Source organism: Myxocyprinus asiaticus, chromosome 11 (assembly GCF_019703515.2).
Source record: "Myxocyprinus asiaticus isolate MX2 ecotype Aquarium Trade chromosome 11, UBuf_Myxa_2, whole genome shotgun sequence".
Taxonomy (NCBI): domain Eukaryota; kingdom Metazoa; phylum Chordata; class Actinopteri; order Cypriniformes; family Catostomidae; genus Myxocyprinus; species Myxocyprinus asiaticus.
The window spans coordinates 22355346-22372393 of NC_059354.1; the positions used below are offsets into that span (position 1 = coordinate 22355346).

Below are 17048 nucleotides of genomic sequence, written 5' to 3' on the forward strand. Positions count from 1 at the left end.
CAATGGACTGTGCAATAATTGTGGATTACCGGAAACTGTTGAACATGTTCTATTAGAATGCATAGGTTATTACAAAGAAAGGTCTCAGCTTACCCCTGGAGTCACAAGTTTGAATCCAGCGTGTGCTGAGTGCCTCCAGCCAGGTCTCCTAAGCGACCAAATTGGCCTGGTTGCTAGGGAGGGTAGAGTCACATGGTGTAACCTCCTTGTGGTCGCTATAATGTGGTTCGCTCTCGGTGGAGCATGTGGTGAGTTGTGCGTGGATGCTGCGGAGAATATTGTGAAGCCTCCACACGCGCTATGTCTCCATGGTAACGCACTCAACAAGCCACGTGATAAGATACGCGGATTGACGGTCTCAGACACGGAGGCAACTGAGATTCGTCCTCCGCCACCCGGATTGAGGCGAGTCACTACGCCTCCATGAGGACTTAGAGCGCACTGGGAATTGGGCATTCCAAATTGGGGGAAAAAGGGGGAGAAAAAAAAAGAGAAAGATCTCAGCTCAGAGATGTTAAAGCCATATCCAAGGGATAAATAGTTTAACATTACAGAACTTATTGAATAACAATTCAAATGTGACTAAGGCTGTATTATATTATTAGATTACCTAAAGACAACAGGTCTGATTAAAAGAATATAACATCAAGTCCTTGGGAAATAATATGATATTCAGATTAAACATTTAGATTTCAGATAGGTGTTTTTTCTTCTTTTTCCCCCTTCTCTTTTCCATCTCTTTATTTCCTTCTTCATCAATACCTTACACTCCATCCCAGTAGGTGGCAGAAATGCGCCTAAACTGCTTTGCCAACCAGCAATAAATCCAAAGAAGAAGTTGTAATTTCACATGTAATAGGGAGTTACACAAGTTTGTATGACGCAAACAAAACTAACGCCATGCCAGAACTAACTTCATCTCTTAGTCCAGCTCATGCTTTTGTGTTTTCGTATCATAGATGAGAAACCAAGGTATTGCTGTTGCTTATTTGGTCAGAAATGTGTGGAATTTTATTTAAATGTTAAAGTTTGCACAGAATGCTTACAGATGATGAACATCAGCAGTTAAAGCCCACTTCACATTCTTTCTTCCAAAGAACAGTTTGGTGTTTTCTGCATTGCTGCTAAAGCCAACCAAGCCCATTTTGTTTGTCCATCCTGTTGTCTTTGTCTTGAGATGTAGGCAGTTAGTCACCACTACTCTCTGACTGTGATTTAGACCCAGTTTTAAGCACTTTATTTTCTTCTAGGCCAATAACATGGTAATATATACCCATGTGGCCATAGCAAAATGTAATACTGTAGTGTTTAAAGGAACACTGTTGTTCACCCAAAAATGAAAATCTCATCATTTACTCACCCTCATGCCATCCTAGGTGTGTATGACTTTCTTTTTCAGAGCACAAAGATTTTTAGAAGAATATTTCAGCTCTGTAGGTTCATACAATGCAAGTGAGTGGGTACCAACATTTTGGAGCACCAAAAAACACATAAAGGCAGCATAATAGTAATCCATATGACTCCAGTGGCTTTTGTCAAAGCGATATGATAGGTGTGCGAGAAACAGATCAATATTTAAGTCCTTTTCTTCAAACACAACTTACAGCCAATGGTAATCATCACACATTAATATTTTTAAGATTAAAAGGTTCTTTGCTGGTTATACATGGATTACCGGTTTGTCTTATGTTGTGCACCTTAATGATATGTAACAATTGCCAAGAGAAAGTATCTCACGGTTAGTTAAAAAAAGATGCTTTTGATAAAAAGTCTACAAGGTAAACTATATACACTATATTTCAAGAGCAGTTTCAGGCTTATTCACACCTGCAGCTCAACTAAAGATAAAGAAACTTTTTTTCTATAACTGAATTACCATCTCTAGTGTATTTCGTAAGAGCCATCTTTCCCAGATGAACAAATCATGCATTAATTCTGAAATACTGTCTACATTCTGAATGTTTCCAGAGGGGAACTGGCTTCCCCAGCTAAGCCTACTTTCTCACAATAACTAAACAGCTTATAGAGTTTTCCCTCCATTAACTAATATCCAATATCCTACCATCTTATGGCTTGTTTACTGTGGGCTTAAGACAAAAATATTAAAGCATGTTTTTCCAAAGAAGCTTTTTTTCAACAAAGCTGTTCAATGAGGACTTTAAAACATTACAACGTGATTTTCTGTCAAGCCACTTTGAAAATATGTCTATAATTAAAGGCGCTATACAAATAAAAATTACTTGACTTGAATGTGGGGTGAAATTCTATATTCTGCACCAGAAAAGCTGTTTATTTCTAATAAAATGGATATGTTAAAGTCCTCATATATTTACAATTAAAGAGAGAAGACAAAAATTTTTGATTGTTAGGAAATATATGTAGTTTATTTACTGTAGTCCAAAGAGGACGTGAATCAATGAGCAATCATTCTCTCATTCATTAATAGTACAATGAAGGGACAAAGAGAGGTAGGCCATGAAAAACAGAAGAATAAAATAACTCTTCACCATGGTTCAAAGCATGGTCTATCCAGAGAGAACAGGATGAGCCCACTCTTGATGAGCCCAAATCTCACTCTTAGTTCAGTCATAAATGATTTTATGTAGTTTATGAAAACTACACTCATGTGACCTGTGTGATCAATGTGACCTGAGCTTATGTGCTTATGTTATGATATTGAATGGTTATGCCATAACTGATCTCTGTAATGTGAAATCTGCTAAAAGAAACTATACTGAGCTGATGTACAACCTGCAACATGAACCAACAATACAAATGGTACAACAAGGATGATAAAAAGTCAGGATCCTTTCTCATCCAAAATCAGCATTTAAGAAACATGCTCCATAGATCAGCCCCTAGTTGGATGGCTTCAAGCTGTGTGGCTCCACCTCTCAATACAAACACACACTAGCCCTTAAAACAGTCCAGAACCCATATAATCATACATTCCTACTATGGTAATGGCTTTACTTTGTCAAATTTAGGATTCACTCCATTACTATCTGCTTTCTAAAAAAATAATAACATTCTCTGAAAAAATATGGAAAATTGCATGTTTAGAGCGTACCTATCTGGTAATCAAAGTCACACTTAGGTCCAGTCTTGTCATGGTCCTACAAGCACAAAGCAACAGGTGGGGAGCAAGAACTGTTCATTCTTTCATTCACTCACTCAGTCAAAGTCTCACACTTACTCTATCACTCTGCACAAGCAACACAGACAAAAGCACACCAGACAAGTGTTTGCCCGGGTTAAATGTACAAAACATAAAACAGAACAGTATGTGAATCTGGAGTGATAAATTATTCTATTTAAAATAAAAAAATAAAATAAAATAAAAGGAACACTTTACAAACAATATTTACAAATGACCCTTAGGTACAGGCCCAATTTGCCACATTTCATGCTGACCTCACAAGTGATGCAGTTTTACTCCAAAACATGTTGGACAAAATCAGAGAACCTCCAGCAACTCATTAAAACACTTGCAACGCTTAACCAAGCATGTATTTAAAGTCACACTGGCATTTGTTGTTACAGACTTGTTAATACTAGAGTCTCTCAGTCTTATCTTTTCGCATAGTAAAACAAAACCGTTTCTAAACTTAAACTGTCTTCTGCTCGGCATGTGTCATGTTACTATTGGTTTACACGTGTAGGAAAAGTCTCAGTTCTTGGAGAGGTGGAGCTTCTGCAGTAACCTTCAACTTGGAAGGAGGACATCATCATTGTAGCATCATTGTAGCTGGACTCTATATGCACAAATGAGGAGTTTAACCTGTGGAAATAAAGAAAAAAATGTTTCCTGGTAAAGAAGTTTTAATTATGGTCAAGCTTGCTCAGCTACAAATTGCTATTATTTTGCAGATCAGAACAGGGTCAAGCCCAAATATTTATATTTGCATTAGTGCATCACTTAAACAATAAAGGTGGGAGATAAATTTATTTTAATCACTTTTGGCATTTTATAATATCTTAACTATATTACAACAATTTCTGATTCATTCTGCTTGTGAAAAAACAACAGTGTACATTTTAGAATTACAATTTTAGTTTTCAGGATATACCTATTTCACAAATGAATCTCTACTGCCTTTTCATGCAGTCAAAATGGACAAATTTTGCATGTCCATTGCAATAAATCCATTCCTTCCCACTAATTTCAAACAATTTGTTGTAGTGTTACAGGGGTTTAGGAAGGTGCTGTAACAAATGTTTCTGCCATCTAATGTTTTCGTAGAAAATAACATCCAATGTTCTTTTCACATTGCCAGGGCTTTATAAATAATCATGATAGTAAACGTATTTTACTACATATAGCCTGTTCAAAACTGTCAAAAATACTCTGTGTGTGTTTGTGTTGACATGTGCATGTGTGCACAACCCTGGTTTAGAGGAAAGTATGCAATTTGTGGGAAAGATGCAGTACCCAGTGAAACAGGTGGGGAAGCTAGAAAACAGTATTGGGCTAGGGGCTGAATTTGAGAAAATTTGAAATATGTTTAGGTCAAATTTGATTAAAAGATGTACAAAAAACAATTTGAACCTGTATAACATCCGGAAAGTCCTAAGATGAAAGGTCGAAACTGGTTCTTTCCATACAGATCAGGATTGACCCGTTAAGACAATAGAAGGAACAATTTGTGAAATTGTTATTTCTCTTAAACAATTGTATACAAAAATAAATTATTTTTTATTTGTTTTTATGGTCTTGACAAATTCACAACTTTTGTTTCCTGTGCCAAAAACTATGCAGTATTTATAATGTATTCTTTACCTGTCCCGGGTCAAAAATGACCCTAAGACAATAGGAAGGTTAAGGAAAGAAAACAAAATTAACTTATTAGACATATTTCATTTATCTTATAATTAATTTAAAGCTAACTTTATAGCCCCTGAAATACATTTTGTAATGTATTTTCTCCTAAACTTTTCACAAGGGGACGCTATGGGTCTACGGATCCCAGTTTGAAAAGCCTTGATCTACAACATCGCATTTAAGCATTGTGTGATAGTCCTGCTTCTTACCTTAGCTGTAGGGGACTCTGCCAGACGGATGAACAGTTTGTTGGCTCCTTGAACAGGACTGAAAGAGTAGATGAAATGGCTGTCCTGCAGGGGGAGCAGCACACAGAGTGTGAAAAGCTGCAGTTATTGTACATGCAAACAATCAACTGTTCAAAGAAATCAAACATTTGAAAAAGTCCATTTCAAAATCAGTGTCTTACCAAGAAGATGGGCAGCTGAAACTTGTCATTCAGGACGACAGCATGGACACTACAGGGCCCGCATAGCCTAGCTGTGATCTCATTAAGGAAGTTTGCATGGAAGATAAACAGCAGGATGCCAGATCCTGAGACAGAAAACACAAAAATTACAAATTACATTAACCAAGGAAAACCATTAAGTTATCATTGATAAAAACTGCAGCTGAAATGCATGTATGCAAGCAAGTATCTCACCTTCTCCGGGTGTGTGCTGAGGGGGTTTGTAGTTGAACTCTAGTGAAAAGTCTGGTCCCTCACACAGTCTGTGGCAGGCCAGAGGAAACACAGGTTCCAGCAGGGCCAGTCGTGTTTCAAAGTAAGCTCTGATTGTCTCCTCTGCCACAGTTGATAACCTGAGAGAGATATTTTCAATATCAAAATGCATCTTACTTTCATATTATTACACGGCTCTATGGAATACTCTATTCTGTTTGGTCAATAGCGGCATCTAGTGGTCTGATATTTCGAAGTAACAACCGCACATCCACGTATCAGACCGCTCATCCGGGTATTGCGAGCCGTCTTTCCTGTTTCTCGGAGCACTGCATGATCTCTACAAGTAAGCTAATAAAATAATTTCAACTCAAATCATTGTTTCATATCAAATTATTTGTTTATTTGGCAAGTAGTAATAGGCTGGATAATGAGCAGTCAGACAATCATTTTCACAAAATAAACACCAACAGAACTCTAATACAAACTGGAGGTGGATTTAAGCTATTCAGGGATTTATTTCTTCTCAAATAATTTCAACACATATCAATATTTTATGTCCATGTATTTATTTATTTATTTAGTAGCCATGTAATAAGCGGGATAATGTATAGTCAGCAGGTTGTTATCGCAAAATAAATCTGATCACACTTTCGGGGTTTATTTTGCTATAACAACTGGCTGAATGTACATTATCCTTTAAGTAATATACTTATCCTGTCTTTCTTTTTTTTATTTGTATTTAAAAAAAAAAAAAATTCTGGATGTTGACTGATGCAATGATGCACTCACGTTTGCATGTGGTCTTTGATGAGATCATACACCATCAAGTTGTTGCTAACTTTGGCATAATACAAGGCAGTGTTCTTGTGTTTAGACAGTATGTTGCAGTCAGCCCCATATTCCAGCAGGAGGCGCACAACCTCTGCATTGCCCCTCTTACAAGCCTTAGAAAGAACAATACAGGGCTCAATATAAATATTCATTACAATAAGAAAAAAAAAGATCAAAATAAATCTTTAAACAACAATCTTCAAATCTCTAATGTTCTCACCTTCATGAGAGCTGTCTCTCCACCCAGAGTTTGGGCATTTACAGAAGCTCCGGCCTCCAGAAGAACGGCTACTGTTGTCAAAAAGTTCTGCATCAAACAGGATGAAAATTAATGTTTACTATATCAAGACAAATATTGTAATCCTATATTAATCTGCTAATACTCTTATATAAGTTGTGGAAATGAAAACTGTGAGGTAAAACAGCTACGATGGGAGTTCCTGGATAAGAGTGTTATGTTGTTCAGTACCTTGTCTGCAGCATGCATCAGGGCAGTGGTGCCGTTCTTCTGCCTGGCGTTGACCTTCACTCCTTTCTTAATAAGCAGCCTGAGGATGTCATCCTGACCTCCTGCAGCAGCCAGCAGCGTTAAAGACATTCCACTAGAGTCCTGCAGGTGCCAGCACATGCACAAAACATTCAAAGACGTTCACATGCCATCCTCCCAATTACAAGTAGGTATACAGTAGCTGCAGGCCCAAGACCTACAAATGGTGGCGGAATCTCCAAAAGAGGGCGGAGTTACTACTAAAGGGGCATGGTTACTACAAAATGGGGTTGCGCCAACTCCAAAAGGGGATCATGGTTAAGGTTAGAGAAGGGGTTAGGTAAGGGGCTCCCTATATCTTTAATGACGGTTTGGAGCTTCCACCACTTTTTGGAGCAACGCCTGCAGCTATTTCCTTCTCCCCAATAAGAGCAAAGACAAGTACAGCAAGAGAAAGAAACAGAACATTTGACTTAGAAAGAATTTCTCTGCTCAATGAGTAATTATGTTTAACTCAGGGATGAAACAACTGCAACATGACCCAGTTTCTCTGGGGTATTAAATTCGGGAGAGATGCAGACACAGACAGAGAAAACAATATGGAACATACCTCCTGGTCCAGATTGTAGTCCTCTTTAGAACTAAGTGCACGCTTCACCGCCAGGTAATTCCCATTTTTCACTGCTTCTCGCAGCTCAGCTGAAAGTGAGATAAAAATGGCGAGAAGAGGACAGGAAAATTGTATAAAAAAAATAAAAAAAAATAAAAAAAAGAATGTTTTAATAAATGGATCATTTTACTAAAAGGTGCAATATGTAACAATTTTCATGTATATTAGCCTTTTTTTGGTCAATGTGTGAACGGCTTGTAACACAACTTAAAAAATGAGCCCTTCCCAGACTTCCTAGGTTGCCTATTAAAGCCTGTAGACTGATTTTCATGCAAAGGGAGCAGGTCGGTTTTGCCGGGAAAATCCAAAGGATGTGACATTTATGCGCGCTCCCGAGAGCCTTGCCTCAGACAGTAGCTTCTCTTCCGCTATTCAACAGCGACAACAAACTGCAACACTAGGTAACGTTATCTTAGAGATGGAATCCAGCAAACATCCGGCTCCCAGAACAACACCGACTCCTACACAAACTACAAAAAACAAAACAAAAAACATTTATCTAATGAATCCCATCTGGCTAAGTGGGAACGTGATTGTGGTCGAACGAAAACTACAGTGAACATAGGCAGGGCATTTCTTTCAAATAATTTCAACGATCTTCTCTTTATACTAAAAGTCAGGTATACAGGATAAATTTAAGCAAATATGATGGTTTCTTGATCGTAGTACCACGTATGACATACAAAACATACAATAGTGCAACATAACAGTGCAGCGCAACAGTAAACTGTCTAGTATAGTTCGGTAGTATGAAGCTGTATGTGTGTATCAGTATGCTATGTTAGCTGATAAATAGTTTTAGATTAGTCTCAAAGTTTGTAGTAAAACAATCATAACTGTGTAATTTTAATTATGCTACCTCATCTGTCAGCATGATGTCGGTGAATCACGTTCAGTCTCTTTCTATGTTATGTCATTTTTTTGGATGCTCGCTCGCTCACGTCCCTATGGAGTGTGTGCACGAGCGCGAGCACGAGCAACAGGTAGCTGGCTGCAGTTCACTTAATGGCCACAGGTGTCATTATTAACAAGGGTTTCTGAATCTTACATACTGCACCTTTAAGTAAGCCCTTAAGAAGGGAGTTGTGCTATTGTTTTACACTCACTGGGAGTTAGGGCTAGTGGAGAGAGATTTTCATCCTCTCCATTCAAGTGTTTCTGAAAGTCCTCCAGTGTCATCCAGTCCAGCTTGAGCTCCACCCCAAGATTTAGAGAAGGCGGTCCCCTGTCTGTCACACAGAGACACAGGGACATTACACAAAAGAGTTAAACAGCCGGTGCTTGACCAAGGGCCTACTAAGCTTGACACAATGTTGTAATAACCTAAAGCATATCCTTTTTACAGAATATGTGTCTGATCTATGCTTCACAAAAACATCCAACAACTTAAATCTGAAGTGTGTAATGTTTTAAATGTTAAAATACATTCTTCTATACTATCTTAAAGGAATAGTTCTACCCAAAATTATAATTCTCTCATCATTCACTCACCCTTGTGTGGTCTCAAACTTGTATGACTTTCTTTCAACTGAAGATCCTATTATGATGGATATATGATGTTAATTTACACCGATCAGCCAAAACATTAAAACCACCTGCCTAATATTGTGTAGGTCCCCCACGTGCCGCCAAAACAGTACCAACCCGCATCTCAGAATAGCATTGTCAGATGCTATTCTTCTCAACACAGCTGTAAAGTGCGGTTATCTGAGTTACCATAGACTTTGTCAGTTTGAACCAGTCTGGCCATTCTCTGTTGACGTCTCACATCAACAAGGCATTTCCGTCCACGGAACTGCCGCTCACTGGATGTTTTTTGTTTTTGGCACCATTCAGAGAATATTTTAGAGACTGTTTTGCGTGCAAATCCCAGGAGATCAGCAGTTACAGAAATACTCAAACCAGCCCATCTGGCACCAACAATAATGCCACGGTCGAAATCACTGAGATCACAATTTTTCCCCATTCTGATGATTAATGTGAACATTAATTGAAGCTCCTGACCCGTATCTGCTTGATTTTATGCACTGTACTGCTGCCACACGATTGGCTGATTAGATAATCGCATGGATGATTGTTGGTGCCAAATGGGCTGGTTTGAATATTTCTATAACTGCTGATCTCCTGGGATTTTCACACACAACAGTCTCTAGAATTTACTCAGAATGCTGCCAAAAACAAAAAACATCCAGTGAGTGGCAGTTCTGTGGACGGAAATGCCTTGTTGATAAAAGAGGTCAACAGAGAATAGCCAGACTAGTTAGAACTGACAAAGTCTATGGTAACTCAGATAACTGCACAGTACAATTGTGGTGAGAAGAATATCATCTAAGAATGCTATTCTTAGATGCGGGTTGGCACTGTTTTGGCAGCACGAGGGGGACCTACACAATATTAAGCAGGTGGTTTTAATGTTGTGGCTGATCTGTGTATACGTACAATGCAAATTAATGGGGACCAACAATTCTAGCTCCAAAAAGTACATAAAAGCAGCATAAAGGCAATCCAACTTTAGTGGTTAATCTATGTCTTCAGAAGCTATATAATCGGTTTTAGGTGACAGACCAAAATGTAACTTTTTTCCCACTATAAATCTCTGCCCATCTCTGTGCATGCATCAAGCGCAAAGTGTAATCGAGCTTCAGGGCTTACCATTTTGGTCTGTTCTCACCCAAAACCGATCGTATCGCTTTTGAAGACATGGATTAAATGACTCGAGTCATATGGATTTCCTTTATGTACTTTTTGGAGTTTTAAAGTGTTGGACCTCATTGACTTGCATTGTATGGATGTATTCACATATCTCCATCAAAATATTTTCGTTTGTGTTCCGCAGGAGAATGAAAGTCATAAAACTTTGAGACAGCATAAGGGTGAGTAAAAGATAAAAGAATTATCATTTTTGGATGAACTATTCCTTAAATATATATTATAAGTACTATATCTAAGCCACTGGATAGCACTGTGGCACTATTAAAACATTCATGCAGTTTGTCTGAGTATCCCAACTGTCCTGTCATAGCAAAATTGGCAAAACCAATGGCGTGAGTTTGGGACAGGACTATCTGCTGTCTGGTTGACTAATGAAAGACAGGGGGAGTGTTTGGGAACCCTGTTTGAAACAACTATTATTTTTGCTATTTCATTTAGTGATGCTTGTAGGTAAACTGCACACTTCAGCTTCTATAAATCTGGAAGTAACACCAGAAATGGTGAACCATGAAAAAAATACACCCATAAGACCCTCTGAACTTATAAGTACAAACCAGGAGTTTTGTCTGAGCGCTCCATGGGCTCCTGAGAGTCCTGATTGTCATCGCAGGCAGTGAAGACCCGTGATTCACTATCCTCCCTCCTTCTCCTCCTCTTATCCTTCCATCTGGATTCTTCTGTGGAGTCAGGAGATGCCATTGGCTCAGTCATGGTCTTCCTTTCCAGGCGTTCTTGCCGGGCTTCCTCTGCAAGTCTCTGTGCCTCCTCCATCCGTGCTTTTCTCTCCCGTTGGGCTTCCTCTATTCTTTCTTTCTTCTTTCTCTCCTCTTCTTCAATCCTTTCTTTCCTCTTCCTCTCTTCTTCTTCCAACTTCTCTTTCCTCTTCCTTTGCTCTTCCTCTCTCTGCTCTCGTAGTAATTCCTCTTTTGACTTGGGAGGTGGCCCATCAGATCTTTCACTTTTATCTGTCTCAGATGTCCCCTGTTTCTCATCTGTCTCCATGGAGACGGGACTCTGACCGGGTCGTGGCACTGGGAGTGAAATACAAGAATGTAAACATTAATGTTACGTTTTCTAACAAAAAAGAGCTACAATGGTATTTTCTTGCCAAAATAAGCAAATAAAATATCTTACTCTCTTTTGCCTTCTCTGTATCAGGTTTTCGTGCAGGAGACTGCTTTGAGAATTTGGATTTCTTGTCATTTTTCCCTGCAGCCTGTAGAACAAGTTTAAACAAAAAAGTCAAAATATTACATTTTAACATTTTCTGAAGTGCCTGTCTGTGTACAACACCATGAAGCTAGATGTTTTGGACAGGTTGCCTGAATATTGCTAACTGGCCCTGTGTCTCTATGACCCCATTTACACCTGGTATTAAGATGCGTTTTTGGTGATCCAATCACATGTGGTCAGCGCTAAATCTAAACTGGGTCTAAAACGTTTTGTGTTCAGAACACAAAAACCACATAAATAAATGTGGTCAAAAACGCACGTGACTGCATCGCATTTGAGGTGTAAACACTTATCTGTCCTGAATGCTTCCCCAACAGCACTGAAGTGCCACCCCTCACCTGTCAATCATATGCTGCACTAAAACAAGAGTTTAAACTTTGTCAGTTATGAGCAGCTTTAAAAGGAAATAACTGTCCAATCGGAAAATGTAAAAAAGCGGATACACACACAAGCATGAGAACTTCATGGATCTTCTTCAGTGTGTCTGATATAAACATGTACAGACACTTATGAGAAGCACGAACATCTGCAGCTCAGGTTAATACAGGTAATCCACTAAAATATCGGACAATTCTGCCCGAAATGTTGCTTTTCTTAGATTAAATTTCAGTTTCATCTGGGAAAAACTAGTAAGCAAATAGTTCTTTGTCTTTTCTGACTTTGTTGTGCTTTTAATGCCATGCAGTAAAACACTGATATAGTGATTGGTGTGTTGTCATGAAACAGAGTCCCTCCCCTCCAAATCTGATCACAACTGGTCACAGCAGAAGCATTTAAGGGAAGAGTGATGTGTCTCACCTGACCACATGTGATCGTATCACCCGAGATGCATCTTAATACAAGATGTAAAGGGGGTCTATGATATTCTGGTACATAGATATGGCTAAGATCCCTAATTCAATGTATGTCTAGGGGATTTTTCATCCATTTTATCACCCGCCAAGCAAAAGACATCAACCTGACATCTTAGAAAAGTAATTTGAGGTATGATTGATTTGATGTATCATATCCATTGCAAAAATGGTTATCCACACAGATAGTTTTTCCTCGTTGTGTCCGGTGCTGGAGCGGATGGGAAGGGTCCGCTGTCGTTATACAGTATGAGAGCGGCCTCTAGAGGTGAAATAAAAACTATCACTTCACTGATGCCTTATGGTGTTTGTTTTGACAAGTGAGACTACACTCTGCATGGAGTGGAACACTTCAAATGCGGATTTGAAACATCAACAACGAAAAGGTATGTATACAGTACACTACAGTACATGTTGTCATATCATTACAAAGTAATTAATTTGTTGACTAGATGCTGCATCAGTAGAGAACAGCAGTATGTTTGCTTAGAAAACGCTAACCTCAAATGGTTAGAACAATGTGACAAAAATACACGTAAGTCCTACCCAAATGTTTAAATGTCACGATTGCTACCATCTATTTGCATTAGTTTATATCCAGATGGTCACGTTTATGCATTCGTTAGCCAGCTAAGTTGCATATATAAAGCTAGTGAGAAAGCAAATTGATCTTCATACAGCCGAGAGAAACATATAAACAAATCAGAAAAAACAATTTATCCTTGTTGTAATAAGATGACTTCAGATCGATCATATTCTTGGGCTAAAAAAGGCTAGACACAGCGCAACAAATACAGTTGAATAGAAAGCAGGTGCCTAAATATGCTTTTAAAGTTGTTTTAAATTAGACACATCATCTAAAAAACAGCGCTCCTGCACGAGACGCTGAATAAACAAAAACTAAGACGTTCGTCTAGTGTGCATTTCCACAGAAAATCAAATGGATGGTTGCAAAAGCGTTTGGTTTGAACAGCCCCTTACATTTGGTGGAGGTCTTTGGCCATTGCGTCTTGCTCTCTTATAAGCGTTTCTCAGATTAAGCAATGAGTTGTTTAAATGCTTTGTCAGGAAAGATGTTCAACTTGGAAATGTGTGTCTCGACATCCTCACGTTCTGTTCCAGTCTGTTGTGTTCCATCTGTTTGAACTGCCCCTGGCCTGGGCTCATAGCCTGAGCCGCTTCACCACCGAATTCAGCCGAATACCACTGCTATCTGTGAATATTGCTACTCTACATAAAACTGTACTAAATAAAAACAATGTGGCATTTCGCTGTTATTATGAAACTAGAGTCTGGAGTAGTAGGAATCAGTGCAAGTGTAACACCATTTAAAAAAACAGCACACCTGCAAGAGACGCTGAATAAACCAAAACAAAGGGAAACAAATACGTTCGTCTAGCGCACGTTTACATAGAAAAACAAATGGTTGCAAAAGCATTTGGTATGAACAGCCCCTTACAGTTGGTGGAGGTCTATGGCCATTGTGTCGTCACAACTGTACAGCTCCTTTATTAAAAACCAGTCAATTTACTTTTTCTCTATATATTGCATCTTAAATACAGTTTATTATTTATCTTACTATGTTTATTGTTATTGTATGCATCAAACACCAAAGCAAATTCCTTGTATATGAAAACTTACTTGGCAATAAAGTCAAATCTGATTCTGAACTGTCTATTAAAGCATTTTCCCCCCTCGTTTTACTTTTGACTTAACATTTGAGAATATGGGCTGACTAAAACTTATTATTTTATGCACATTAGTTGAAAATGAAATGCTCTTTCTTAACAGCCAGTATAGAAATGTTCTATGCAATAACATAATGGTGCTGAATGGTTTATGTATTTATTGCACCCTCTTGTAGACTAAGGAAACAAACGTTTCAAATCAGCTGACTTTAAGATTCGAATATTAGTTTGTATGCATAAATATTTATATATTTATTTCATTTAAAAAAAGTACAATACATTTTCACGGTTCAGTCAGTACTGTTTATTTTTGTAATAAAGTTCAGCACTATTTTAATTTGAGTGTTATTTTTTCATTCAGTATCAATTTTAAAAACTATCGGTTGATTAATCTGTTATCGGCAAGGTACTGCCCAACTTAGTTATCGGTATCGGTAAAATCCACTATCGGTCGACCTCTAATCCCTAACCCCAAGAATGAACAATAGTAATTATGGTGCTTGTTTTAGCAAAATAATCTGCTACCAATGATATAAGTCTTTGTGTAGTATACTACCTTAGAATTAAAGTGCCAAGTAAAATGGGTCTATACCACTGCTTTAAAGACATCTGTACCTTTGGAGTTGCATTCTTGTTCTGTTCCGCTTGTCTCCTCGGAACACGGTCTTTTGCCTCACAATTCAGCAGGAACTTTTCAAACAGGTTAGTGGAGGAACCCCCCTTCTCCCCACCATCTTCTTTTGGCTCCTCCTCTTTGGGCTTGCTGGGGTCCACTGAGGCTGTAGAGGAAGAGAAAAAAGATGCAGATGACAGCCTCTGAGAAGGTGGGGCCGTTTCCTGCCCTTTGCTTTTGACCTTTGTCTTGGGTGCGGATGTTGCTGCCCCCGTGTCGCTGGAGTCGGGCTCCTCTTCACTGCGAGAAGACTTGCTGGTGCTCTTGCCACCAGTGGGGCTCTTGAGCTTGTTTAAACCGCTCTCTTTGAGTGTGCCAGTTGAGACCTCTTTTTTAGGCTTCTTCTCATGAACTAGGTCTTTGAAACCTTGCAGCTTTATATCAGACTTCCCCTTCTTGTGCTTGACCTGCTTGGGATCCACCCCACTCTCACTTCGTGCAAATTTGTCCATGGCTTTTGCCGTCGTCATTTTCGAGGAATCATTAGGGGTTTCCGTGTTCGTCGTATCATCCGTATGGGACTCAGAGGGCACATCACTCTTGTCACCCTCTTCATCTGAGGATTCAATCTCTTTTTTGGACTTGACTTTCTTTTTCTTTCGGTCCTCCGCAAACTCTTTCTTCTGCTTTATTCCATCTTTAGCCTTGTCGCTTTTCTTTTGTTTCTTAATAGTAACTGGGGAATCATCATCTTCATCTGATTCAATGAGCCTCTTCTTCGTTTCTTTTTTTGGAGGTACAGGGGAAGGATTCCTGCTCTCCTCCGCTTCATCTGATTCAGGTGCTGGCAGAGGTCTGTCCTCCTTCCATTTATCCTTCTTTTTCTTTTTCTTCTTTTCCTTCATGGGCATCTCATCTTCTGATTCCTCCACTTTCTTCTTTTTCTTCTTCTTCTTCTTAATAGGTGATTCTAGGGGTTTCTCCTTATCACTGTCACTCTCTGAGTCAGCATCAAACAAATCACTCTTCATGGGTAGCTTCTATATAGAAGAGCACAAATCATTAAGTAAACCAGATACTGCATTCATGACACTAATTCCATTTAAAGGGATAGTTCACCTAAAATAAATATTCAGTTGTTTTTTCCTCAACCTTATGTTGTTCCAAAACCATTGACTTACTTTTTTCTGTGGAACACGAAAGGAATTTTTAGGCAGAATGTTCAACCACCATTCACTTCCATTTAATCTTTTTTCCATATAATAAAAGTGAATGGTGAATGAGGCTGAAGATCTTTTGTGTTCCATAGAAAAAAAAAGGAAATAAAATGGATTTGGAACAACATGAGGGTAACAAAATAATGGCAGAATTTTTTTATTAACCATTTAAAGGTGCACTCCAAAAGAAATAAATAGTAGGGCTGTGAATCGAATTCAAAAACTGTAACTGATTCGTTGCACAGTTTTCTGTAATTAATCACGATTAATCGTGGTACATGGTGCATTAAAACAAACATTAAAGGTGAAGTATGTAATTTCTGTGCCACTTGCAGCACAAAATAGAATTGCAAAAATATACTTTTTGAAAACAGCTTTCCGAAAACGCCCCCCATATGCCATTGGTCAAACAAAGAGATAGTCCCACCCCTGACAAAGAGAGGATTTTCATAGCGCCACAGAAACAAAGTTCTTACAGTTTTTAAGAAAATTAACCAATGAATGGCTTACTTAGTTTTCTCGGCATATTAAGGTTGGATGGGAAAGTATTTTAACACATAAAAAGTTACACACTTTAGCTTTAATATAATTATAAATATACTTAATTTATTGAACTTGCAAGAAACTAGTTAGTCAGCATTTATTTTATTTAAACATTTAACTATTTAAATATATACATGTAAAAACAAAAGTTTTTTTTAGTTAATTAGATTTTTACAGGAATAAATCTTCGATAAAAGTGTGTGTATATATATATATATATATATATATATATATATATATATATATATATATATATATATACATACATACACACACACATACAGTTGTGCTCGAAAGTTTGCACACCCTGGCAGAAATTGTGAAATTTTGGCATTGATTTTGAAAATATGACTGATCATGCAAAAAAACTGTCTTTTATTTAAGGATAGTGATCATATGAAGCCATTTATTATCACATAGTTGTTTGGCTCCTTTTTAAATCATAATGATAACAGAAATCACCCAAATGGCCCTGATCAAAAGTTTACATACCCTTGAATGTTTGGCCTTGTTACAGACACACAAGGTGACACATACAGGTTGAAATGGCAATTAAAGGTTAATTTCCCACACCTGTGGCTTTTAAAATTGCAATTAGTGTCTGTATATAAATAGTCAATGAGTTTGTTAGCTCTCATGTGGATGCACTGAGCACGCTAGATACTGAGCCATGGGGAGCAGAAAAGAACTGTCAAAAGACCTGCGTAACAAGGTAAT

General features: G+C 38.2%; 1 protein-coding gene across 2 annotated transcripts in view; it reads right to left on the reverse strand.

The window, feature by feature from the left end:
* Positions 1-2361: 2361 nt before the first annotated feature.
* LOC127448102 (M-phase phosphoprotein 8-like) overlaps positions 2362-17048 on the reverse strand; it is a 28916-nt gene continuing 14229 nt past the window's right edge. The window contains exons 3-14 of one of the 2 annotated variants that reach the window (XM_051710397.1): positions 14574-15608; positions 11321-11402; positions 10741-11217; positions 8581-8703; positions 7415-7503; positions 6787-6927; positions 6538-6624; positions 6276-6430; positions 5466-5623; positions 5232-5356; positions 5032-5115; positions 2362-3781 (exon numbers count right to left, since the gene is read on the reverse strand). In XM_051710397.1, coding sequence (XP_051566357.1) covers positions 3740-3781; positions 5032-5115; positions 5232-5356; positions 5466-5623; positions 6276-6430; positions 6538-6624; positions 6787-6927; positions 7415-7503; positions 8581-8703; positions 10741-11217; positions 11321-11402; positions 14574-15608 — 2598 coding nt within the window. In that variant the 3' untranslated portion in view covers positions 2362-3739. Of the gene's footprint in view, positions 3782-5031; positions 5116-5231; positions 5357-5465; positions 5624-6275; positions 6431-6537; positions 6625-6786; positions 6928-7414; positions 7504-8580; positions 8704-10740; positions 11218-11320; positions 11403-14573; positions 15612-17048 lie in introns of both variants that reach the window. The other variant, XM_051710396.1, reaches the window with a different exon arrangement.